The 26,350-nt window shown below is 34.5% G+C and overlaps 1 protein-coding gene and 1 pseudogene across 1 annotated transcript; both read left to right on the forward strand.

The window, feature by feature from the left end:
- Window positions 1-11,029: 11,029 nt before the first annotated feature.
- On the forward strand, window positions 11,030-20,331 carry Pfdn4 (prefoldin subunit 4). Its single transcript, XM_069062337.1, has 5 exons — window positions 11,030-11,074; window positions 11,131-11,263; window positions 11,327-11,431; window positions 12,043-12,159; window positions 20,100-20,331. The coding sequence occupies exons 2-5, from the start codon at window positions 11,234-11,236 to the stop codon at window positions 20,250-20,252; spliced, it is 405 nt and encodes a 134-aa protein (XP_068918438.1). The 5' UTR covers window positions 11,030-11,074; window positions 11,131-11,233; the 3' UTR covers window positions 20,253-20,331.
- Window positions 20,332-20,483: 152 nt separating this feature from the next.
- LOC138141594 (proteasome activator complex subunit 3 pseudogene) lies at window positions 20,484-21,410 on the forward strand (annotated as a pseudogene).
- The last annotated feature ends 4,940 nt before the right edge of the window (window positions 21,411-26,350 follow it).

Below are 26,350 nucleotides of genomic sequence, written 5' to 3' on the forward strand. Positions count from 1 at the left end.
TACATCAGTTACTCTTAAATCACAAATGAAACTTGCTGGTAGATAGTTATGTTAGTTGTTAGTACAACTATGTTAGTCGTCTTCTGAACTGTGATATAAAATAAGTATTTATATACCATATAATATAAGAAAAAGCTGTAACCTTATGTAAGTGAAGTCTGGCTGCTGTATCTTTGTAGTTCAATTTAATAAATATTTTTTTTAAGAACTTGATTTGATTAGTGAATTTAAGTGAAGGTCGCGAGTGTTGAAATGAAATAACAAAGGCGTATGTATGCACACTTATAAACTATAAAGGTTCTTTACAAAAGCAGCAAATTTCACTTTAAGTTATACTTAGTAGATACAGGGTTATTCTAAATGATTGTAGTCGAAGTAGGCTATGCCCATGTTATTATATTTTTGCCGCTTACATGTGAACTGTCAGTTTTGTCGCTGTCACTGTCATTTTTTCGGTGAAAAGTGCGGTGATGAGATTTTTATTTATTTTTGTTAAATTAACAATTGAATCCAGAAATATTGAGTTGTTTTGCACCTAATTTAACTCCCGTGTGTGAACGGTGTGTACTCACTTATTCACATCATTTTGATGTTTTTTTATGTGGAGCGGCAACCATAAATTTTACATTCAGTTTTCACGCTTACTTCGACTACAATCATTTAGAATAACCCTGTATAACTACAGTGTGGAATAAAATGATTTGCATCTAGTTACGAGTACCTTTGGAATTTTTGCACATGTAAATTTTCCTGTACCGCTCTACTTTTTTTTTGAAGTGCCGAACTATGAGTTCTGTCAATAAATGTCATCAATCGAATTGACAATTGTTACAATTTACTAAATTGAATTAACAAACGTTGGTGGCCACTTTCAACACTAGCTGTAACTTGCTTTTTGCTTTTGTTAGCTCCTTTTTAATTTCAATCTCAACTTTGCATTCATATCACCCCTTCGCAATGAATCACATTTGGAATTTGGATATATATTTTTCTATAATTGATTCAAAAATTGAAATTCACGCATAGTTATCTGTGCCTGAAGTGGGTCATTTTCTGACGTGTATTTTTTTGCATTGTTAGTAAGATCGAAACCATAGAAACCATACAAAACAGTGTGTGAAATGCAATTTCACGCATACGACTATTTCTGTTTTTCATTTCACGCACTGTTTTTTATTAGTTACCTAGCAACATGGTCACTGCATTGAAACTTCAGAGTTCCTTCAAAAATTTGAATTTTTAATTTCAATTTTTTGAATCAATTATAGAAAAAATATTGTTTATATTTCGTGCGCGAAGATGTTTTTGTGCATTCAAAGGCTTATACTGCCTCGACCTTCGTCTCGGCGTAAAAGACCTTTTCATGCACAAAAAACACTCTCTTCGCGCACTTAATATAAAAATAACTATTTGAGGTTAGGCTTTCTTTTTTTTTGTAGAGCGCCATTTCGTATTTTTACAAGGGTAATGCAAAGGTAACTAAATCATTTTATTCCACACTGTAGTAGTATAAAGCAATATAAAGTATAAAGTATTTTAAAACGAGTTCACAATATGTGTCGTTCGTCTGTTACAAATTTTAATTTCACAATATCAGTGAATTATTTGAATAATTTGAAAAGGGTATTTTAAAATACATATCCCTAAGTATCCATGCATGTTACCTATATCGGGTGTGTCAAAAAGGACGGACACCAAAGAAGGTAAACTGTTTAGGGTAATTATGGAACATGAAGACATTTTTTTTTTTGCTTTTGGCCTTTCGTTAACGCGCAAGAGCTTTTGGAAGTTACAACTAAACTACCTGTAAAACTAAATGATCGTATTACACAAGTTTACACAGTATCTGTTGCCTCAGATTTTTTTGCCGTTTCCGAGTAATTTTTGTCTGCTGTTGCCGAAAATACCTCTAGTTTCTTTCCATCAGCTCTAGTTTTTGAGTTACAAATAAAAAGCCATTATTCAAAGAACGAAATATTTATTTAATAGAAAATACAATACCACTTAATTATTATTTATTTTGTTTCCAAGAAACTTCGCTTTAAAGCTTTCTTCTTGTGTGTAGACTTGAAAAAATGTCGCATCAGGGACCAACAATAGTCAGACATCATATGCGAATCCTAGTAACCTTGATACCGCTCCTCCATGAAGCGTAAGTCCTGATGCATACGTTCTCCTTGTTCTTCACTTAATTCTCCTAGATTTTGAAGAAAGTGGAGTTTGATACTCATATTACATCCTATATGTATTTTGGAAATATAAAAGTAGGTTTTCCACCAGTTGAATATAATTTTCGGATTTTTGGTTCCCGAGAAAGTTTTGCATTACAGAAACAAAAGCTGAGCAAGCATTTAATTCAAACCTAATCATGGAACCTTAAAATTGGAATCTTTCACAAGCTGTCTAATTTGGGGAGCATTAAAAATACCTGCTTTGGTCTTTTCCATACTTACGTTGGAAAATTTACGGCAGATATAAGAAAAACAGCTTCCATTTTTATCAAGTGCTTTAACGAACTGCTTCATAATGCCTAATTTAATGTGTAATGTCGGCAGAATAATTTTGTCAAGTTCTACTAACGGATTGTTAATTACGTTAAGTTTACCGGGCTCCATATTTTTTCTTAAGGGCCAATTTTTTCTTGTCCAATGCTCTTCTTTATCTATCCCAGAGACATATGAAGCAGGGGAACTTAGTACGAGGGCTAGGTAGATTACATAAAAAATTGCCCTCGTATAACCACTTTGTTGACCGAGTAGGAAGTTTACCATCTTTAAGTCCACACAGATTACCCACTCATGTTCGTGATACTTTATTTTGTTCAAAACTAATGAGATGTAATATTCTTCTTTTAATTGTGTACTGTGAGCTATGGGTATTCCGGCGTATTTGTTTCCGTTATGCAGCAAAATGCATTTTAGACAACGCTTTGAACTGTCAATGAACAGACGCCACTCTTTTGGTTCATATTGTGTTAAACCCATTTTTATCAACAAGTTTTCAATGTCATTACAAAAAACAAGATTGTCTTCTTCGACAAAATAACTCAATAACTCTTTCTCCGTTTCACGATAAAATGTTACTTTTGCATCCGGTTCAAGCTGATTTTTTTCTTTCAATCGTGAAGCTAACAATTCAGAGGCTTGTTTTGAGAGGTTTAAGTCCCTTGCGAGATCATCGTGCTCGTTTTGTAAAAACCGTTGAGGTGTTAATAGTGAAAATTCAAATTCAGAATCGTTTTCTGATCTAGTTTCTAAAAAATCATCATCTACTGAAGTTTGTAAAATTTGCTCAGCAGTAAAAGAAATTGACGGAACTGGAACATCATCTGAATGTTCTATGGGAAGCTTTACAGACGCATCACTTGGATATTCCCATTTATGTCGATTTTTTCGATTTATACCCTTCAAATTTTTTTTTTTTTTATAGCCTTCCCCTTTTCACCATATTGGCCTATCAGGTACCTTGCGGTCGACTAATTTTTTCCCTTTTTCCTTTGGTGGTGCGGCGGGGCTCCGGGGTACTTTCCCCGGCCACCCACGCCCACCCTCTCCTCTCCTCAACTCTCCTTTTTTCTGGACGACACGAAACGCACACAACACAACATCCATGGGAGGCCATCCGGCCTGGGATTCGAACCCTGCTGACCTCGCGGTGGTGTCGGAAGAGTGTCGCTCTTCCTCCCACCACCCTACCGTCAGCCCCTGCTAGACATACACACACATCCATGGCCCGGCGGAGGTTCCTTCCTTCGAAAAAATCCTCCCCCTTCGGTGGGATTCGAACCCACTAGCGCCGGGACCGCGACCTCGGAGCACTGTCTCCGACAGCCATGCGGCCACCTTACCCTTCAAATTAAAACTGCAAAAATAAAAATCGTCCAGATGATTTTTGGGTTCTCGCCAAATTGTTAATTCCAAATTTAAAGGCACTTCGTTTCCCACTCTTCCACAGTCTTAAGAGGAGTCCTCACCTTACCGCTCTTATGGGATTTTCAATGTATAGCTCCGGCATCATATCTCCGTTATTTTTCAATTTTTCCGAATCAAATTTATATTTTTGAAATCCTTGCACTTTTTTCTACAAACTGACCGTATGCTTTTTCAAAATAGCAATTTTAAGGACCAAAAATCTTACATTCGTAAACGAGTGTTTATAGGAATCTGAAAATCAGGCATATCTTTGCTCAAAGTGCGTATTTTAACAAATCATCCGGTCAAATTGTAGATTATTTAGTTTTATATCGTTCAAAAAAAACCCTGTTGGAATCCGACTGTTCATCAATCTGTAATTTTGCCGGAACGTTTTGTCTCCAAATTTCGATTCAAAAGCTAGCCTTCTTGTCTTACTCATTGCCGTTTTCACAGAAACCTCGTTCGGCTGTAGGTCGAGGGTACATTTATGACTCTATTGTTCGCCTAATGCCAAAGATCTCTAAGTAGATAAATATTTACACAAAAAAAATATGGACTAAAATTTGAAAATGGATTCATTTCATAATGATCAAACTATAAATTCAATTTAAATATCGAAGTATGAAAAATGTATGACAATAAAGTGCCCGTATACAGCTTACACAGGGTCCCCAAAAAAGAAAACGAGTCCATAACTCCCTTATTTATACGAGGATTTATCAACCAAATTAAATGGTTGTAAGTAGCCTACAAAAAGGCCTAATAAATTCATGTATAACCTTAAGGACTTCAATGGTAAACTATGAAAATATTTTTTTTCAAACGCGAACAAATACGTTTTTTTTTTGTAATTCTGATAGAAATTTGTATTCTGAAAACAACAGTGTATCACAAGTATACATTTACATAACGAAAATACAAAAAAAAAGTTAAAAAACGCTACTATCGTCCATGCGCTCCATTTTGGGCAAAACATTGGCGGCATCTTTGCGCAATCCCTATGTTATTATTTGTCATTTGTTTTTCCACCTAACTTAATTTGGTTGTTATTACACTGCAACGCAATGCATTTTGATAGCTTCTCGCTTGGTGCTCGTCATTTGTTTCAAAAGTTTGTGTTATTTTTTTTTATGCGAGGTTATACTTGTGATATATTGTTGTTTTCAGAATAAAAATCTCTATTAGAATTTCTAAAAAAACGTATGTATTCCTGTTTGATTTTTTTTTGACAGTTTAACCTTGAAGTGTTTAGGGCTATACGTGAATTTAATAGGCCATCTTATAGCCTATTCACAACCATTTAATTTGAAGTATCGATCATTAAAATCGTCCGATAAATAAAGGAACTATGGACTCGTCTTCTTTTTTAGGGACACCTGTATTAAAAAAATCTCTCCAAACGACGCCATTGAACAAAAAGTTATTATGTACATAAAAGCTTGGGAAAAAATAGCAGCGGCAAAATTGTTTTAAACAAAAGTCGTGATTGGTACTACCAAACTCAGGAGCAACTGCGTATCACTGGCAAGAAAACATGAAAACATGCATATTAGGTGTGTGGACTGGCTACGGGGAAATGACCAAGTAAGCTCTCGATATTTGTCAGTCACGTCATTTGTCAAAACAGTTTGATAAAGGCAGAATATAGTCTAAGGGAGTCCGTTTCGGCTCAGGCACGCGAGGGTCGCGGGTTCTATTCCGACCCAGTGCGAAATTAAAAAAAAGGGCTATATTTTGTCTCGTGATTCGGAAGTTACGTTAAGCCATTGGTCCCGGTCTATTGAGTTGGTCATCATGCCCCTCATAGATTTGTAAACCAGTCCTAGAATGTGTAACAATTTTTTTTTTGTTGTAGAAGAAAATTTCCAAAGATGGTTTAGTGTTAATGTGTGGTGTGGCATTTTTGGAGCAAGATTGGACTAGTGAGTCCCTTTTTTATTGATGGTAGTCTTAACTAAACAAATTATCATATTATTTATTATCAAACAAAATATGCAACTTTCTGGATGAGATACCATTAGCAGTATTGAACAGAGTCGTGTTATATCAGGATGGCGTCATACCACAGAATGCACGAATGTTTTATTTTTAAATAATTATTTTGGTGACTGATGAATGGGTATTTACGGTCCTATTCGACGGCCCGTTAGATCCCCAGATTTGAATCCAATGGTTTTCGTTATATCCATTCGAAACATTCGAGACAATATTTATTTGATCCTAGATTTTTGATTTTTTGTTCTTTCTTTTAATGCAATGATATGCAGAAAAAAAATCTCCATAAGAACGAATAAAAAAAATATATGTACAGCGTAATTAAAAAAAAAAAAGTTGACTATTGTCTGTCAAAAAATACTTAGATGTCGAAAAAAATATAGAATCAGATATTGTTGATAGATAGTGTTGAAGTGTTTTTAGAACTCTTTCATTTGACGTATCATTTATTCAAATCGGATAAATAAGTAAGATACAGCGTTAAAGGTTTTTCGTCAATCACCCGGTTTAAGAATTCCTTTATCCCCTTTTTAATATTTATTTTACAGATGTTTACATTAAAATTTTCTAACTCCAAATTTTGTCTTAGTTGACCGGTGTTATCACTACTAAGGGTACGTTTATGTTGGAGCTGTGATAAACGACTACAGCGGCGATGATAGCAGCGACACTAGCAGTGCGAAAATCACTTCGATGCTAGGTATTTTATAGTGGAGCTTCGATAATAGCAAAGACCTTTGCTCTGCATGCAGAACTTGATAGCTCTTACACATCTCGACATGTGTGATTCTGTGGACGAAATGCTTTTTTCAAGTGCTGTTACTTTACACACCCTATAAATACCCACAAGCACGTTTTTGGAGAGTTTCATCATCTTTACAAAGAATTAAGGCAACGTTCTGCAAAATTCTTCGCATCTGTTATGATGATTTCTATTTTTTGGTTCCACACGGGGGGCCTGACAAATATTTTACTAATTAACCTGTCGATATCCATCCCGAACAAATTTGATAAAAGCAAAGAAAATGGACAAATCATTTATCGCCGCTCTTATCGCTGCTCGGCCACCAAGCGTTGCTCAACAGTGTTTTTCTTTTGGTTTTCCTTTTTTGTCAATGGTATTTCACTATTTCTCAAAACTATTTCATATTTAGAGTTCGTGCCAACTCTCATGATCGATGACGCAGAAACCAAAATGCGGAGCGAAGCGTCTCTACTATTCGAACTAAAAACATCGGTACCATTTTGTCAAGCTTTACAGATTTGTGAGCTAATTTAGGTATGTTGATATTTATTTGGCGAGAAGCCGACAAGTCCTTAAATAATGTCGGACATTCTAATCCAAACCCTTGAACAGTGTAAAATGCAAATTTGCCGCCACTCTGAAAATTTGAACTAAACGACCGACGTTTTTAAGTTTCACTTATCAAAATTGGGCTCCGCCTTCGCGCAGCTTTTGTCAAGCTCTACCTCACTTTGACATTTAATAGAGGTAGGAAATAGTTTTGAGAAATAGTGAAATACAGTTGGTACAATTTGGTATTGTCCATTTGTCAATTAATTGTCTACTTGACAATACCTATCAAATAATTTCTAAAATTGTCATTGAATTTTGATCATAATTCTAACCTCTCTCTCGCAAGGTTTCACACCATAAAAATGTGCCAATTTTATTCTGACAGTTTCCGGTATTTTTTTTTGCAACCAACTACAGTTGACAAAAGAGTAAAATCAAAAGAAAAACAGTGTAATAATTTTATAAATATTATTATTCGACGGAGTTGGAGACCGATTAGGTTACTATTTAGCGGCTTTTGGTAAAGAGTTTGAGGCGTTTGAGCATTTAAAATACTAAAATATTTGTCAACCTCTTTACTTTAAAATTTATAATTTAGATTATAAATGTTTCATTAAATAAAATTGTTCCCTATGGTTCATTGATAAAAAAATTCACTGTATATTTTTCGCAGAAAAACATGTTCACTCATTCTTTCATCAAAAATGGCGCATAATATTTATGGCACGCGAATCAATGACAATCCTGATCAGTGCGACCTGTTTTTATAATATCGCAAAAATTGCAGAGCACAAATGCATTGAAGACCCCCTGTAATAAATGACGACCCAAAGCAATGGACTGACCGAGTGACCGAACCCTCGGTCATAAAAGTATTAGTGCCTTATAAGGACCTGCGTAAGCCATAAACTATCTTCGAGCGGCAAGGGCCGCCTCGTCTTAAGTACTTTTGGTTGCCTATTTTCGGATTTATTTTTTATAAATAACAAAAAAACTACGACAGTAAACGAAAAAAGAAAATGTCATCGACCTCCGTATTTTAATTATCTATCAAATGAGTGTTTACTTGCCGCGAAAAAACGTTCCAGGACAAAAAAATCCGAAAAAAATGATTTCGCGTTTTTATTTAATTGCAATTTTTTTTTTTTTTTGCCATTCCCGTTTTTGCCATACGGCTTTTACGGTACCTTTTCGGTCGGCCGTTTTTCAATTCATTTTCCTTTATCATTTCCATTATCCTTTCTTTTAGGTGATGCGACGGGGCTCCGGGGCACTTTCCCCGGCCACCCACGCCCATTCCACCTCACATTCACAGACATACACAACAACATTTATACACCCATGGGCGCCTTTCCCGACGGGACTCGAACCCGTGCTGTATTTCGAGTTCAGGTTCTGAGGAACCGTTGTTATTTTATTTGTGGTCTAGTTTCGTCCCGATAAAAAAAAAGGACAAAAAGAAAGGGAACGCTTACTTTTTCTACACTCCTGCAGAGGTAGATAGACAAATTTATTGTGTTGTTATGTATTTTTTTTCTTGTTATGTCATGTAAAGTAGCACCGCTGAATTATTTAATTTGTCATGTGATCGGTTTTCATATATAATATACCAAGGGACAGATATATTGCCGGAAATTTTTTCGAGCAGTCCTCACACACGAGTGTTTGTAGCAAGAAAATTACACGAGGGCACTAGCCCGAGGGTAATTTTGAGCGACAAACACGAGTGTTGGACTGCAAGAAAAAATTTCTGGAGATATATATCTGTCCCGAGGTATATTCGGAAGAGAATCGCCCGAAAAATTTTTTCCCTAGGTCAATTATATCGGAAATTTTCCCTAGGGAAAATTTCCGCTTAATTAAATTGTGATTGGTTGCTATTCAAATAATTCGGAGTTGTGATTTGTCAATATAAATCATGTGACATTTGAGGGCGATTCTCGTATTAATCAGCACTGTATAGGTATAGATGAAAACGAGAATGTATTTATTCATGTGTGTATGTATAAAATAAATGCAGGCGTCCTCCCACCGATTTATGCATTTTTATTTCGAAGTTGTCCACCCTGCAGGTCCGCCATTTGCATCCCGAGCTAGTGTGCCGCCATTTTGTTCAAAATACACAACGTAGGGGTTCGACCCATATATATATTACTAATACTTTAGTAGTAATATATATATGGTTCGACCGCTTCGATGACGATCACGACATGGCTAATTTGTTCAATTTCGCGGGTTTAATTTGAATTTTCAAATATTTAAATTTTGGCGGAGACTGGCGATATCTGGGTTATTACAATGTACAAAAAGGTTTTAGCTACCATATCATACTTTTTGAGTGAAATAATAAAATGAGAATAAAAAACACGATCGACTACTCTCGTGTCAAAAATGGATTACTCCCTAGAATTCGAACTTTTAGGGAAATAACGTTTTTCATGTTGTGTGTAACTAGATTTTTCAAAAGTTATTTTGAATGCCTAAGGTTGGTTACTTTGAATTGAGAGATTAAATCCAAATAAATATGCCGCCAGTAACCAAAATTGATTGTGAACCGAAAAATCATCTATCACTTAGCGAGAAATTAGTCATTTGCAACTGTTATAATTAATTTGCTGTCTTACATTTTTGGGATATCTTTTGTTTGTCACCAGAAACCACATAGCCTCCAACCTAACCAAATTTATGGCAACCTAGTAACGAATATCCCTAAATCCTAGGGAGTAATCCATTTTTGACACGAGAGTACGACCAAAACTTAACCAAAACGACTGTCCAACAGTTTTCTTTCATAACCCCACTTTTTTCTGACACTTGCAGACACACTAAAAACAAAAGTTGGCGACGTTGTCGGTTGTATTTTCGAGGTACTACTGCGGGCAAAAAAAGTGGGACATCAACGTCATTGTCTTGACTTTTAATGTGAAATAACCCTTATCTGATTCTAACCCTACTTTGAATTGTCATTAAGTATTGGAGATTGTAGGGAATAAGTGTAAGTAAGCACGTAGTGAATATTTATTTAATGCAAAGTCCCAATCAAAATCTACCTTTATCAGAAGAAGAGGGCATTTGGAAAAGGAAAATAGGAGTATAAAATAAAATTTTAAACTGTCAGCTAGAATAGTGTCAAATTTCTATGACAATAATCAAAGGCAAAATGACAATAAAGCTGGAACTACATTGAATTTTTCAAAACTGACAGAAGTTTGATGTCCCACTTTTTTTGCTCACAATAGTACAATGTACTATTGCGGGCAAAAAAAGTGGGACATCAACGTCATTGTCTTGACTTTTAATGTGAAATAAACCTTATCTGATTCTAACCCTACTTTGAATTGATTGACGTTGTCATTAAGTATTGTAGGTTGTAGGGAATGAGTAAGCACGTAGTGAATATTTATTTAATGCAAAGTTCCAATCAAAATATACCTTTATCAAAAAAAGAGGGCATTTGGAAAAGGAAAATAGGAGTATAAAATCAATTTTTAAACTGTCAATTGGAATAGTGTCGAAAAATGACAATAAAGCTTGAACTACATCGAATTGTTCAAAACTGACAGAAATTTGATGTCCCACTTTTTTTGCCCGCAATAGTACTGTTGGTGGATTTTTAATTTTGAAACAGATTATAAATAAAATCAGTAATTCAGTTAAAAAAGTAACAATAAAAATTAAAGAAATGGCTCGAAATGCCTTCCTGTGATGCCTTCCATTTGGCTCTGAACATCTTCTCACTCTCATTTTCTTGTTTTCAATAATATTTGTAACATCTGTTCATTGATGTTGAATTCGGTTATCCGTAGGTCTGGCAACACTGGCAACCACGTGGCAACACTGGCACTGGCTGTCATGAGGCCGTCGTCAGGTTAGGCATCATCAGACTCATTAATTTACAGCTGCATAACCTTTTATAGTATTTAGGTATATCCTTACTCTGATTTATTTGATGCTTGTGTTAACCTACGAATACGAAACGTCAGTATTTGAAGTGCATAGAAAAACGTATAAAAGATATAATTGAAAAATGGCCGGAAATAAAGGTACATTTCAACCGGTAAGATTAAATATTTTACGATTGAAAATAAAACTAATTGTGTATTATTTCAAATATATTTAGGATTCTGATGTTCACATTTCTTACGAGGATCAACAGAAAATTAATAAATTTGCTCGATTAAATGCAAAACTGGAAGACCTTAAAGAAGAAGTTAAGGTTAAAGAGGTAATAACATTTATTTTTATAGCCATTATAGAGATGTTAGACACTTTGTCAAAATGTGACAAAAATCATTCAAAATACAAATGTCAAATTTTGAAAAATTTTCTTAATGCGAGAAAAATTAGTACATCTTTTAATTTCAGTCAACATAATATGATAAAGCTGGATTTGTTAAACAAAATTGAAGATTTCTATTACCACTGAGGAATAAACAAACATATCTATGTTAAGTGAATTATGATGTAAAATAATTTTTTACATGACCCAACAATTTTAATGGAAAAAAGCTGAAAGGTAAAAAAATATTTTTAACTGTCAACATGATACTTAAACTTAACCTAACAGTTAAAAATAATTTACACATTTTCAGCATTAAAATTGTTGGGTCGTGCAAAAAATAGTATATGCACCTTAGGAGTTGATGATTTTTACTTTCGGTGCTTTGTAGAACCCTCAGGAACTGCACCTTGGGTAGAAATCGTGCACTTCATTCCCTCAGTGCAAAATCTACTATTTGATGCCTTGTTTCATTTCATTTCTTAACAAACCTGTAATTTTTCTTTTAGTGTGTTGTATTGAAATTAGACCTTACTAAAATATAGTTTCAATTTTAGAATGATCTCAAAAGTTTAGAAGAAGCTTGTGATGAAATTGCATTATTTGATGAAGATGAAAAAATACCCTATTTGGTTGGAGAAGTATTTATATTTCAAGATATTGACACCACCCAGGTAATTATTATATATTTATAGAAATAGAAAAAAAGTGTGTTAAATTTGGTATTTAAATAGAGTACTATTCCGGACATGGAATCTTGGCCAACATTTTTTAGACATTTCTAAAAGAAATTATGTAAACCAATGATTAGTGTCATTAATAAATGACAATTATTAAAAAACACTTTGAAGTTTTTCTTGTGACGTCAAAAAAGCAGGGAAATGGCATTATCAAGTCAAAAGTTGGATTATTTTCAATAAAGGCCAGTTCACGCATACTTGTCAGTTAAACGTCAGTTGTGGCGAAGATTCCGTGTCCGGAATAGTACAGTCGCCATCAATAAATTTTGGATACTAGTGTCATCGTGCTGTCATACATGCTAAAACAACCTTTATGTATTAATAACCTTAATTTTGATTGTTGTGTGAATTTTGAAAATGTGAATATCAGATTTACCGACAAAACATTCAAGAAGTTTTAAAAATCAGACTAATGGAATAGAACGAGGATTTGATTAATAAAAAATAGAAAATAAAGAAATAAAAACTATAAACTTAAATAACATTGACAAATTGTAGATAAATTTGACAAGAATTTCATCAATCATGTGTGACAATTTCAATAAAGCTTGCTTTAGAGAATTTTTTTTTATATGACAGAAAAATGATGTCCAAAACGTAATGATCGCAATAGTATACGTAGATATCTCCAAATTAGTGATGTAATTAGAATTGCGATATACCGGGTGTATTATGAAAAATCTTTGGTGCTATAAGTTCCTTATTTTTAATCCGATTTTAATAAATGATACATCAAACAAAATCATTTTAAAAACACTATAGCCCGACATGCTATGATTTCTTTTTGACATTATATTTTTTGACAGAGCGCAGCTAACTTTATTTTTTTAAGTTGCACTGTATATTTTTTTATCTTTATTCTGATAGATGTTTATCTTCTCAATACACAAAAATTAAAATAAAAAATCAAAAATTTGTTTTTAATAAAAAAATAGAATTTCAAAAAATCAAGTAACCATAACATTACTATAGCAAATGTTCGAAATTACCTCCATTCTCCCTAAGGCATATTCGACACTTTCCACTGACACCCATTGTGACGTTTATTAAAAAGTCTGGTGGTATTTGTTCACATACTGCCTACGATTCTTCTTACTAAATCATCTCTGTTATCGGGCGGAGTCAAATAGACATTGGCCCGTATGCATAAAGGCTAGTCAATGCTTTTACTAGCAATTTTTGAAGTAAATACTAGGTTTCATATGCATAAAAATAAGCAAATGCTTATACTTAAAAGTAATTGATTTAAGGATTTACTGAATTTTACAGTAAATACTTACATTGGTATGCATAACAGATAGCAACTACTTATATTTTGAAGTAAATACTTATAATTTTTCAAGTCTGGTAATTAGCAACCTTAAAATAACTTTCGGTCTTCATTATGACTGCGTTTGTGCAAATATGTGCGCCTGAAGATGAGCGGGAATAATTTTAATCGTGGTCTTGGTGTAGAACCTCTTGAGATTCATGATTATCATGATGATTTTCCTTATTTACCGTTATTTGACATCCCAGGAACAATTTTTATTGAATTTTTGCAGAAAACTTCAGACGATTATACATATTTATCAATTTTTTTACCAGGAATTTTTTGAAATTCTGAATTTTTGCCATCAGTCTCCAGCAGTTTCAACACTATTTTCTTATTTCCCCTTGCTTTCAAATCGGTTTTCTTCTTCAAATCAATTTTCAGGTCAGGTCAGGTCAGGTAATTTTTTTCTTTATTTGGCAAGGCAAAATTGTTTTACCAAAATTTGATTCGAATACTTTGCTGCTTCACTTTTAGTGTTGGAACTTGTGACTTATTCAGAAGTACATATTTTTTCTTCTTTTAGCAAAAAAAAAACAAACCCCATTTGAGATAGTACAGATTATTTAGTTTCTACTTCTGAATCGGACAACATTTTTCTTTCGTATTTTGGAAGCGACTAATACTAGTAAAATTATCAAAAACGACACTAAAAAACCCTTATCGCTGCAGCTGGGTTCTAATCATTAAAGTTATATTTCTGATAAACAACTGAGTGAAGAAGACCGTAGTAAATACTACACCTTTGTAAGTACATATTCGGAAAATGGTAGTATGTATATACTTCAGATTTCCCCAGTAGGTACTTGTAAGTAGAAGTAAAAGCTTATGCATACGAAATTAAGTATTTACTTTTACTTTGATATTTTATTACAAGTAAATACTTTTACTTATAGTTTACACTTGTAAGTTTTTACTAAACTTTATGCATATGACCCATTGTCTTGAATGTCCATAGCTCTCTTAGTCACTTTTGCAAAATTAGAATGCACTTTTATTACTGTTTTGTGACTGCTTGATTTAAAAAAAAATACATTATTTTTTAATTTCTTCTTTATGTTTCTATGCATGAGCATGGTTGTTTACATTTTCATATTCAAAATAAAAATCTATAAAAATGAGCAATGAAAGTTAATAGTGCCATTTGAAAAAAAAAAGTTGACTATCATCTGTCAAAAACAGAGCTCAAGAACAAATATTAGATCAATTCAAATTGTAGCCCATTTACAACGATTTTGTTTGACACATCATTTATTAAAATAGTATGAAAAATAAGGAAGTTACAGCACCAAAGATTTTTCATAATACATAATACACCCGGATCGGACCACCCTTCTTCTAATTTGGAAAGAATGACCACTTTCGCGTATTTGGTTAGATTAGGCATTTTGTTTGTCAAAATTGACATTGTTCTTTGACAAAAAATGTAAGTACATTTTACACTGTAGAAAATTAGCTGTACTCTATAATTTTGAAATTAACTGTACTTCAGCTTTATTTAAAGGTTTTAATGAGTGAATAAATATCAAGTTATATTTGTATGCAGTGGCGGCGGCATTAGCTATAAAAGCATACACACTGCCGCTCAAAAAATTCCGGACACCCTCCAAATTGTCGATTTCATTTATGGAAAGTTATAGAATATCTAAAATTATATTTATAAGTATAAAACATCAACTTAACACTAAAAAACAAAGTTAACACAAAATAAATTAACAAGAAAATTGAAGAGATAGAAATTAACATGTAATGAATATCTTGAAACAGTACTGCCAAATTAAAGTTAATATCGCGTGTTGCCACCACGAGCTCTAATTAATCACTTCCCTTAGTCGATTAGGCATACTTTGAATTAGAGTGCATAGGTAATCTTGAGTTATTTGTGCCATTCTTCTTCCAACGCCACTCTTAAGTCGTTTAAGGTCTCTGGTCGGGGTTGGCGACGTCTGACTCTTCGGAAAAAAAAATCCCAGACGTGCTCAATGAGATTCAAGTCGGGAGTACACGCTGGCCACGGGAGACGTTGCACACCAACTTGTTCTAAATATTGGTCCACAATTCTAGCTCTGTGCGGACGGGCGTTATCATCCATTAAGAGAAAATTCTCTCCGATAAATGGCGCATAGGGAACCACCACATGTGGTTCTAAACATTCAAGAATGTACCTATGTGCCGTCATTGCGCCGTTCTCAACAAAAACCAAATCGGTGCGAGCGTCTAAAGAGATACCACCCCAAACCATAATGCTGCCTCCATTAAATCCAGTTCTGGGAGATCAGCACTGACTGTATCGCTCCTCTGGTCTTCGCCAGACTTTCTCACGACCATCTGGTGATCTCGGACTAAACCTAGACTCATCCGTGACTCTCCATTCATTCACATCCCAATCCACATATTGGAGTGCAAACTCTAGTCGTGCTCTTCGATGTGCTGCAGTTAGTCTAGGGCCTGCAGCTGGTGATTTCGAAGACAGACCTCCTTCTCTAAGTCTCCTCCGCACTGTTTGCTCTGAAATTGTGACTCCACGAGCAGCAGCTAGTCGTCCAGCAAGAATATTTGCTGGCAGTCCCCTATCTCGCGGCACAGAGAGATGGAGAAAACGGTCATCCCGGGCATTTGTTGACCGTCTACGACCAGATCTGGGCCTTCTGGTAAATTCATTTGTCTCACGGAAGCGGGAGAGAGTGTCTTGCACAGTACTTTGGGCTATGTTAAGATGTTGTGCAATATACCGCACATTTCGGCCATCGTTGTTTAAAGCAACAATTTGAGCAGACATTTTAAGCAGCATCTTATGCAAATGAGTATACAATCTGACATGTAAAATTCAGCTGTCGAAAAACATTAACTTAAGTAAATACCAACTTGATAAGCAAACAATTTTAAATAGGGCTAAAGTGAGAAATTGATTAAAATCAAGAAGTTCCTAAAAAAACAATGTAGGCATCTCGTTTTTTGCCCAAGACACTATAATAGACCTAATTAATTAATAACATGACTTGAAATTATGAAAATAATAGTTATTTATTATACAAGACGATAAAATTTTATTTTATCTTCGAGAGCGGTTTAAGCCTCGAGGCCTAAGCCGAGAGGCTAATACGCTCGAGAAGATAATGGTGAATTTTATCGTCGTGTACAATACAAAATTTTATTCCATCCTCCATTACTTCGATTGAATTACTGAATTATTTTGATTATGACAATTATAAACGTCAAAAAAATTCAACAATCAAAAAAACGTCAAAAACAGAAAAACAACAATGGATGTTAAACATTAATTATTTTATTTTTCTAGACGATAAAACTTCATTTTACCATGAAGAAAACAGTAGATAAAATACCATTTTATCGTTTAGGATGGAATAAAAAAAATTAATCGTTTAAATTTCCAAAATTTAGGTGTTCGTAATTTTTTGAGCGGCAGTGTATTTTCCATAAACACGGACTGCGAAGAGTTCTATAAATTCCTGTAAGAACTTTCTGTTAATCTGGCGAAAATCCGTCATTTTCAAACAATAATTTGTCGCGAAATACAAATCGCCAAAATCTGGTTTTATTATTTGGTACTACACCACTGCAAAAACCGACGTTTTTTAACACCGTTCACCGCACACACTTCAGATTTGCTCAAATTGACAAGTCTGTCGAACAAGTTCGACGGACATAATCAGGGTGAACCTGATAATTTTCCTCATTTTTGTTCGCGAGCAAAACCGACGGTTTTCCAGGCACACACTTCAGATTTGCATCGTTTTTGTTCGAATAGACTTGTTCGTTGAAAAAAACCGCGAACAAACGCAGTATGTGGGACCCTTTAAGGGTAGGGTTTACCTGATGAAAAATTCAGAATTCGTGTAGTTTGGGTTGCATTATTTAAAATGTTTGAAATGAAATAAACGGCTTTTCAGTTGGCCTACTTTCACCTGAAATGCGTAAGTACCTGCCAGAAGGTGTAGTTAAGCATCAAATCTCATTACTAAGCTTTTATATATTTTCGTCTCCCAAATAAACGTTCAAATATGAATTTAGTGGTTAGGTCATGTTAGAGGCGCTTGCGCGACCTGAAAACATCTAGCACTTGGCCTTAGCCAGAAGGCATACGATTATTTATTTTTTTTTTAGTGGTAAAATCGTACGTACGTATGTTTATGTAGGTATAATAAGATCTGTGATTTTTTTGGAAGCACTGTGATGGCACCAAACGCTTTAAAATTCAATTTCCGAGGGCCCCATACTTTTTTTTTTGTTAATTTCGAATTAGGTTTTAGTGTTACAGCTTCCTGGATAGTCCTCAAATTGCAATTTATTTTATTGTTATTTATAACTAAATCGAAAAAAAAAGTATGGGGCCTTAGAGGAAAGACGTATCTTTCAAATAAAAAAAGGACCTTGCCTTCATCTGTTGTGGTTTTAAAGATATGGATGTTTAAAAACACCGTTTTTCGACCATTTCAAATCAGGTAAACCCCACCCTTAAGGGTGTACAAAATGTTGCTTGGCAATTAATCATCAATTGTTTCAAAAGGTAACTGCTCAAATACCTTCAAATTTTACATTAAATTTTTAACCACAAAATCTAATCATTACCTTGAATCAGACAAGTGATTTACTTAATTGTTTGTGTAGACCCCTATTTTTTAATGTTTAACAATTTAATAATAATCGCGCATAATTTTCGATAAAGGAAATATGTGTTAAAATTACATTTTTTAACTTGAGGTAATTCTATTATTACTAATAGAACCCTCACCGTCTAAAATATCTGTATTTTTAATTTCATAAAAATCCGTTGGCAAATAACCGAGATATTAGGCTCGAAATCCTTAGCTGAGATACAGGGTATCTATACTGGGTGCCCCAAAATTCGCGGAACAACTCAATGAGGCAATGTCAATTCATGTTAGAAAATAACGAGAAAAATAATTTAAAGATTCTATACCTCTTAGATTTGAATATATGGGGGCCCAAAAGGTGCAGCTTTGATCTCATTTATTTTAAATAATAAAATAGATTTTGACTATTTGTCTTTTACTAGCCAGTGGCCTAATAATTTTAAACAATTGTGATCAGGTTTGCAGTTATTTTCTTCATTATTTCCAGCATTTCCAAGTAGTACTTTTATGTTCGTTTTACCTCAAATAGCATACGGCAACACGGCTTTGATTTTTCCCTCTCATTTCCAAGGATACAACAAAAATGAAATATTTGCAGACTATTGGGATGCATAGAATGTTTTTAAATGTTGCCACATTTAGTGTAACGAATATAGGTCCATATCTTCTATAAAAAAGAAAATTGATTTTTTTAAACAACATTTAAAAACATTCTATTATCCGTTCACGATTGTTTCAAATTCGGACTGTCTATGAAAATCTGACATTTTAGTTGGCAATATTGTGATTTGGCATAATAAATCTATTTTAGGTTATAATTGAATTACACTGAATCAATTAGAGAATTGACAACAAGACGAATATTTAATAACGAAACGTCATATGACAGGACCTGACGCCAAACAAAAAATATCGTGGCCTCCTGCGTGTTTAAAACAATCGTGAACGGCATATACCGGGACATTTTTTTAACTCTGAACATAGGTCATACTTATTCCCTATGTTCAATTTTAAAAAACATAGATCAATGCATTGTGAGTTGCTATGCAACCAACTATACCGAACACCAGCGATTTTGAAATAATGTTAAAAATTGTTCGGATTGATGGAATTGGTCTATCATGTGTTGCACTGGAAATGTCACGCACATTTCTAATGCTTTGATTGGCATAGAATAACTGCATTATGTGTATTTCTTCTTCAAACAACTTGACCATTTTGTTAAACTGTCAAGTACTTATTTTCGTTACCTTGGTTACGTGATTACATACATGCATTGACCTGTGTTTTTTAAAACTGAACATAGGGAATAAGTATGGGCTATGTTCAATGTTAAAAAAATGTCCCGGTATGTATCCCAATAGTCTGCAAATATTTCATTTTTGTTGTATCCATGGAAATCGGGGAGAAAAAGCAAAGCCACGTTGCCTTACGTTATTTTAGGTAAAACGAACACAAAATTACTATTTGGAAATGCTGCAAGTAAAATAATTGCAAACCTGATCACAATCGTTCAGAATTATTATGCCAATGGCTAGGAAAAGACAAATAATGAAAATATTTTTTAATATTTAAAATAAATGAGATCAAAGCTGCACCTTTTGAGCCCCCATATCTTCAAATTTAAGAGGTATAGATTTTTTTTTATTATTTTTCTCATTATTTTCTAACATGAGTTGACATTGCCCCATTGAGTTGTTCCGCGAATTTTGGGGCACCCAGTATAATTATACGACAACTGATAGTCTTTTAGAAGCCATTTTATTTGATACTTTATTTATTGAAATTGGACAATAAATAAAGGAGCTACAGCGTGTTGGAAATTTTAAAAATCACCTGTATATGCTCCTTCCTGTATGTATTTATTTAATTTAATATTCTTGCGTACAAATGCTATTGATATAATATTGACCAAGTTATATTTACCATAACCTCTCCATTTTCAGAAATGTTTGGATGAAGCCAAGAGGAGAATTGAACAGAATATAGTTGATCTTAAAACTAACTCTGATGAAGTAAAAAATCAGATGAGTGATTTAAAGTCTCATCTGTATGGTAAATTCGGAAGTCACATCAATTTAGAGGCTGATGAAGAATGAAACGAGAAATACCTAATCTGTTGGAATGTAATTTTTTTTTTGTAACGTTTTAAATCTTTATATACTTTTCAAGATCCCATTTGCGTGTTTTTCACTAACTGATCTTAACAATACTGCAATTGAACAAAATTGACGAAAATGTTTGCTTGTCACTTTTTGTCCCAATTGATGTTAAATGTAAAAATAGAATTACCGTTATTTTAGGTTATTCTAATCTAATTAACTTTTTGTCTGTTGGCATGAAAAAAAAATTGATACTGGACATTTTTTGCATTGTCGACCCTACATCAAAGACAACTGTTTGAATTAAAATAGATACATGTTTCCATACAAGTCAAAGGTTAAGTCAAATAAAGTGAACAATTAAAAACTAATTTGTACTCTTAACTTGAATCGGCAAACTATTCGTCGTTTTATATTATGGCAGATGCCAAGAAGGTCCTAGAATATAAAGACAGCCTGAAAAAAGAAGCCGAAGAACTACTCCTGAAGGGATTTACCACGACTATGGTCAAATTGAACGCTTTGCTAGAGACTTTACAGTTGAAGAACAGACGATTCGTCGATGTGCACCAAGACTTGAACATCCTGGTTCCAGACCCGATTTTGCTCAACAGCCACACCGACTTGCCCCTTGCAAAGAAGGTGAAATACGACAACAGCATATCGCAAGATGGAACGAAAGTGATGATCCTTCCGATCGGTTCGGTGCCCACCAACAAGCACCTGGTGGAGCTGGGAAGCTCGTGGAGGATTCCAACTCAATGAAGATCTGGATTTCGTTCATGATTCCGAAAATAGAGGACGGCAACAACTTCGGCGTCTCCATCCGGGAGGACACTCTAGCCGAGGTGCAGTCGGTGGAGTCCGAAGCGGCTGCCTTCTTCGATCAAATATCGCTGTACTTAATCTCCAGGGCTAAAGTAATCTCCAAAGTTGCCAAGTACCCCCACATAGAGGACTACCGGAGGGCCGACCAGAAGGAGTGTCTCAGTTTATGGTTGGTAATGTGTAAAATCAGAAACCGATATTGTGCCCTACATGATATTGTTGTGAAAAATTTTGACAAAATCAAGAAGCCGCGTTCCACCAATGCTACAGAATCTTTGTACCTATTAAAAGCTACTAACATATGAATAAAAAATAATTTCATTCGTATACTGTAATTGATTTGTCAATAGTAATACAACGAGTGGGTACGAAATTGCCGGAAATTTTCGATCTCAGATATAACGAGTATTTGTTTCGGCGACAATTTTCACGAGTGAGCGAAGCGAAGCGTGACAATTTATTAGTATTATTATACGAATATTTTCATAATACATAGTTGTAATTTCTTTGATATAATTAAGGGTTTTGTAGTGACACTTAGCAGTTGCGACATTGGGTGATATTAATAAAAATAAGCAAATGCTTCCAAGCATTTGCTACTTAGGATTAGCATTTGCTTTAAAGTAAAAGCTTTTGCTTCTAGTAATTGTTTGTTTTGGTATTAATAAACAAATCCTCTTGACGAAAGCATATGCTAGTTACTAGACAAGTACTAATTGCTTGCCGTTCAACGCAGGGCGCCAGGAAAATGTATCCAAAGTGGTGCCTTATCTATAATTTTTCCCGTGACAAATTTTACAACATTCGATACAATTGGTTGACTTACTTCCATGAGTTCAGCTACCCCAATCTGAAATCCTATAAATAGTTTAACACTATTTAGTACTCTATAAATAATTTTATTTTTTATACCTGGATCAGCAACAATATCGCAACAATATTTTTATTTTCATCACCGAAGATAAATCACCGCCACGCGTTTCTTCATCGTCATTCCCAAGAAAATCAGCAATCCACTGAACACTTTCACTTCGGAAATGAAACAATTTTACATCATCTTCTCTTGTAATGGTATTGTCTTTCCTTTCTTTGTAAAATTTACGGTTTCTTGGCACTTGGAACGTACTTTTATTGTGCTTTAACAGCCGATTTATTACTACTGGTATGACATGAAGCAGAATGTCGTTTATCCTAGCAATTGCTTAATATTTCAAGTAAATGCTAAACTATATCGTCGTATAATATCGTCAAGCAAATGCTTTCTAAAACGAGCAAATGCATCTGCTAGCCAGGTCACACTAGCATTTACTACATTGTTATTAATATTACTTAAAGCAATTGCTTATAAAATAGTTAGCAAAAGCATTTAATACCTTTTATTAATACTGCCCATTAAAGTTGGTGGGATACACATAGGGGAGGGTGGGCCACTATGAGACGGAAAAGTTTGTTTGAGTAAAATCGTATCAAAATGAAGTCATTTATACAGTAATTTGCAGGCGTAAATAATGCCTTTTGCGTCCTAAGGCCTAAAAGAACAACAATTAATTTTAATAGCTATTTTATTTGTTGCATCACATTGGCAACCAACAACATAACTCTTGATTTTTGAGAACGAATCATGTCATTTATTTTTTCAAAGCTTTAAGGTGGATTTAAATGATTTATGATTTTACAAAAAATAATGTTTGCATTTCGGACGTGAACGGCGATTTTGGCCCTTTGGCGTCTTATAATCCCCCGGCACTTCGGACCTCGTGCTTATAATTCCGCCGCGGGCCAAAATCGTCTCCTTCACGCCCTTAATACAAAAATATCTATTTTAATCGCCGTAGCTTTTCAGAAAGAATAAATGAATGCAAAAGCATAGAAAACTGAAAAATGTGAACTTGGAAGGAATTATTCGAATTTCATTTTTTTTGTTTTTTTTTTTGTTTCATAGTGGCCCTTAGTAAGAGCTACCTTGAGACATGATTAAATATCTAAAGGCTGATTTTTAAGAAAAACATTTATTTAACATAAGTCTAAGACAATAAATGCTAAAAGTAACATAGAAATCTAAATTCTAACACTGAACTTTCGTACATATTAACACAAAACAAAAATGAAGAATAGCTATTTAACCACTGTTTTAACGCATCTTTAAGTTGCTAAAGTTAATTTTATCAAATCAGTGATACTCTTGCAGCCTTTTTGTTCTTCCCAACAGAACTCAAGTGGAACGGACCTTTACAAATAAGGATGCTCTTTGTTGCACCGTGAGGTCACTGCGCAAAGGAATTCTGCGTCCTGTGACCTGTGAGACGACAATGATGTTGACCGTTAGGTAAAATAACTTCGACGAATTAAACGACACATCAGGTTCATGAGGGAATACGGAATGACCTTCGATTTTTGCAAATTTTCTTAGAAAATTTGCTTCAATATCATTTGTACATTTTTGAAGATTTACCACTTTCCCAACGTAAAATACATTATTTTTAGCTTCAAAGTGTACCAGTACAAAGTCACCAGGTTGATGACGTTGATGTTTGAAAGTAAAGATGATGATGTATTTAAATGCCGATCAGCAGTGACAAAACTACTTGGGAAATGATCAGGCGTGAAAATATTTTTGTCAAATGGGAATATTCCTGTTTTCCTGAACCAAGCTTTAATAAACTAGGCAAAAATGAATAGGGAATTATTCCATTTTTGAATTTTTTATAAATACAGTTTAAAATTTATAATGAAATGTGCCAGAAATATAAATATATACACATCAAATGTAAGTGCTTATTCACAATGGACATAAGACATAAGAGATACCTAAGAATAATTTATAAATTTGGGCAATTGGAAAATACTTTATGTGTCCGTATAACTCGAATATGATTCTCCATGCCTTTTTGTACACAACAGTAATGTTCACTGAGGTCATTTCTCATAAATTACGTAAAAATTAATAGTATATACACTGCATGTATCATGAATGCCTTATGTCAAGCTTATGTCCATTGTGAACAAGCACTAATGTTTCAAGTACCTACCTGTAACATTTAAAATGTATTTATCTAGTGTTTAAGAATACATGGGAGGATTGGGTATTTTGCTTTCCAAGAAAAATTGTGGAATTCCTTATTCATTTTTGCCTAGTTTATTTGAGGGGTCATTGAGCGGTAAATGCTACACCCATGCAACTAGCGACGTCATAATTGATAAATGCGTTCCTGGATGATGTATGTGCTTATTCACAATGGACATAAGCTTGACATAAGGCATAAGAAATTCATGATACATGCAGTGGAATTACTATTAATTTTTACGTAACTTATGAGAAGTGACCTCAGTGAACATTATTGTTGTGTACAAAAAGGCATGAAGAATCATATTCGAGTTATATGGACACATAAATTATTTTCCAATTGCCTAAATTTACAAATTATTCTTAGGTATCTCTTATGTATTTCTTATGTCTTATGTCCATTGTGAATAAGCACTTAGAGCCATGAGCCGACAGCTGCATTGTAATTCGCTTTGAACGATGCGACGACAGGTATCTAATGGCTGCAGCTTGTGACTGCAATGTGAGGGCAAGGGCAAGGTGACTATTACAATTCCGTTTTCTTTTGCCAGGTTGAGTGTTTGTGACTGTCATGGTTATCAAACACCAAAATTGTCGGATTTTCTTTAGATGATCCACTGTGCTTGATTAAATGTTTTATTACTGAAACGTTTCGACTTCCTTGACTTTTCCTCGATGAAACTTTCCTCCCTCATTTGGTGTATTGTTGGTTGCCGCATTCCCTCGGATGAAATTTTTGCGGAAAAATACGAAACAAAAATAATGAGAAAAGAAATATTTATGGATCCTACGTTGTGTTTTATTTTTCATTTTGTTTAATTAGGTTCTAACGAGAGGCCGTACCTTCCGGAGGTTTTCAGAAAATAGAATTAAAACGATTGAACACACTTCACTTAAATTTTATTTAACAAATAATCGTGTATGGTGGTGTTTCGTACCAACAAATGGTAGGAATAAATAAATGAATTTAATAACAGAAGTTGGTGGACATTTGACATTTAACTCGCGAATTGAGATTTGGCTCATGAATAAATGACAAAGCTGGGCAAATACAGAAGTTTCTGGCGTGAACAGCATTAGGTATACAAGTCTGAGATGCGAACTATGTGATCCGATTTAGATTTGAATTATTTCCCCAATTAAATTGAACCCGACGCGATGCCCTGGAATTTCATAGATCACCCTGGTCTACTCCGGTGGTCGAAAATAAAAGGGAAAAAGGTTCTAACAGGGCCAAAGGGTACCTCTCTTCACGTGTCAGCTGGCCTAGTTTGGTCACTGGCCCCCTTGGGGGTGACGCGACTAATTTTGTGCTGTAATAATTTGAATACATTACTTTTTCCGCCAAATATTCGAACCTGCGCAAAACGGTAACAAATGTGGTCGTGATGGTCATCGAATCGGAGGAGCCCTACGTTGTGATTTTCTTTCGGCGGAAAAAGGTTTGGAATGCAAACGATGAGGGTTCCAGTTGGAAGAGTGCCGCAAATAAAACACACATGTGAGGGACGCAAAATACCTTTTATTAAAAATGCCTGTAATAACTTTGATCAAAAAGAAATTGAAACGAATACAAAGGACAGAAATTAAGTTTAACGAAGTACAAGAAATTAACTAGTTGAGTACATCACAAAGATAAACGACCAGATGAATGCAACAATATTTAAAATAACAGAAAAACGGGCACATGACAGACAAAATGACAGTTAAAGCTTGCAAAACAAGTAAACAAATTATGGTGCAGTTATTACAGACAGGGACGGATGAAAAACCCTCTTCAAAAACCGTATCCCAGGTATTACTCATATTTTACAATTCGATTAATGGTACAAACAAGGCTTAATTTGGAACTACGCGGTCAAGGTACGCCAACGGGAGCTTAGAGCTGGAGGTAACAAACTTTCGGCCGCGAGGGGACTCAGAAAAATAATCTGAATCGTCTTGAAAGCAGCGACATTTATAGGTACTCGGAGTATCGCGTGTCGGACTACTGTGTACCGACCAATTCCGAGTGATATAAGCGTTCGGGGTTGTACGATGAGCTTCTCAGAGTCGCATACAGCAGACATTGTTCCACCTTCCCCAACCAACCGTTTCCGACAAACTTCCGAGGTCTCTATAACTGCGACGGGGGCTTCACGTCAACTTCTCAGAGTCGCATACAGCAGAACTTGTTCCGCCTCCGTTATACGGTCCTACATAA

Source organism: Tenebrio molitor, chromosome 1, assembly GCF_963966145.1.
Source record: "Tenebrio molitor chromosome 1, icTenMoli1.1, whole genome shotgun sequence".
Lineage (NCBI taxonomy): Eukaryota > Metazoa > Arthropoda > Insecta > Coleoptera > Tenebrionidae > Tenebrio > Tenebrio molitor.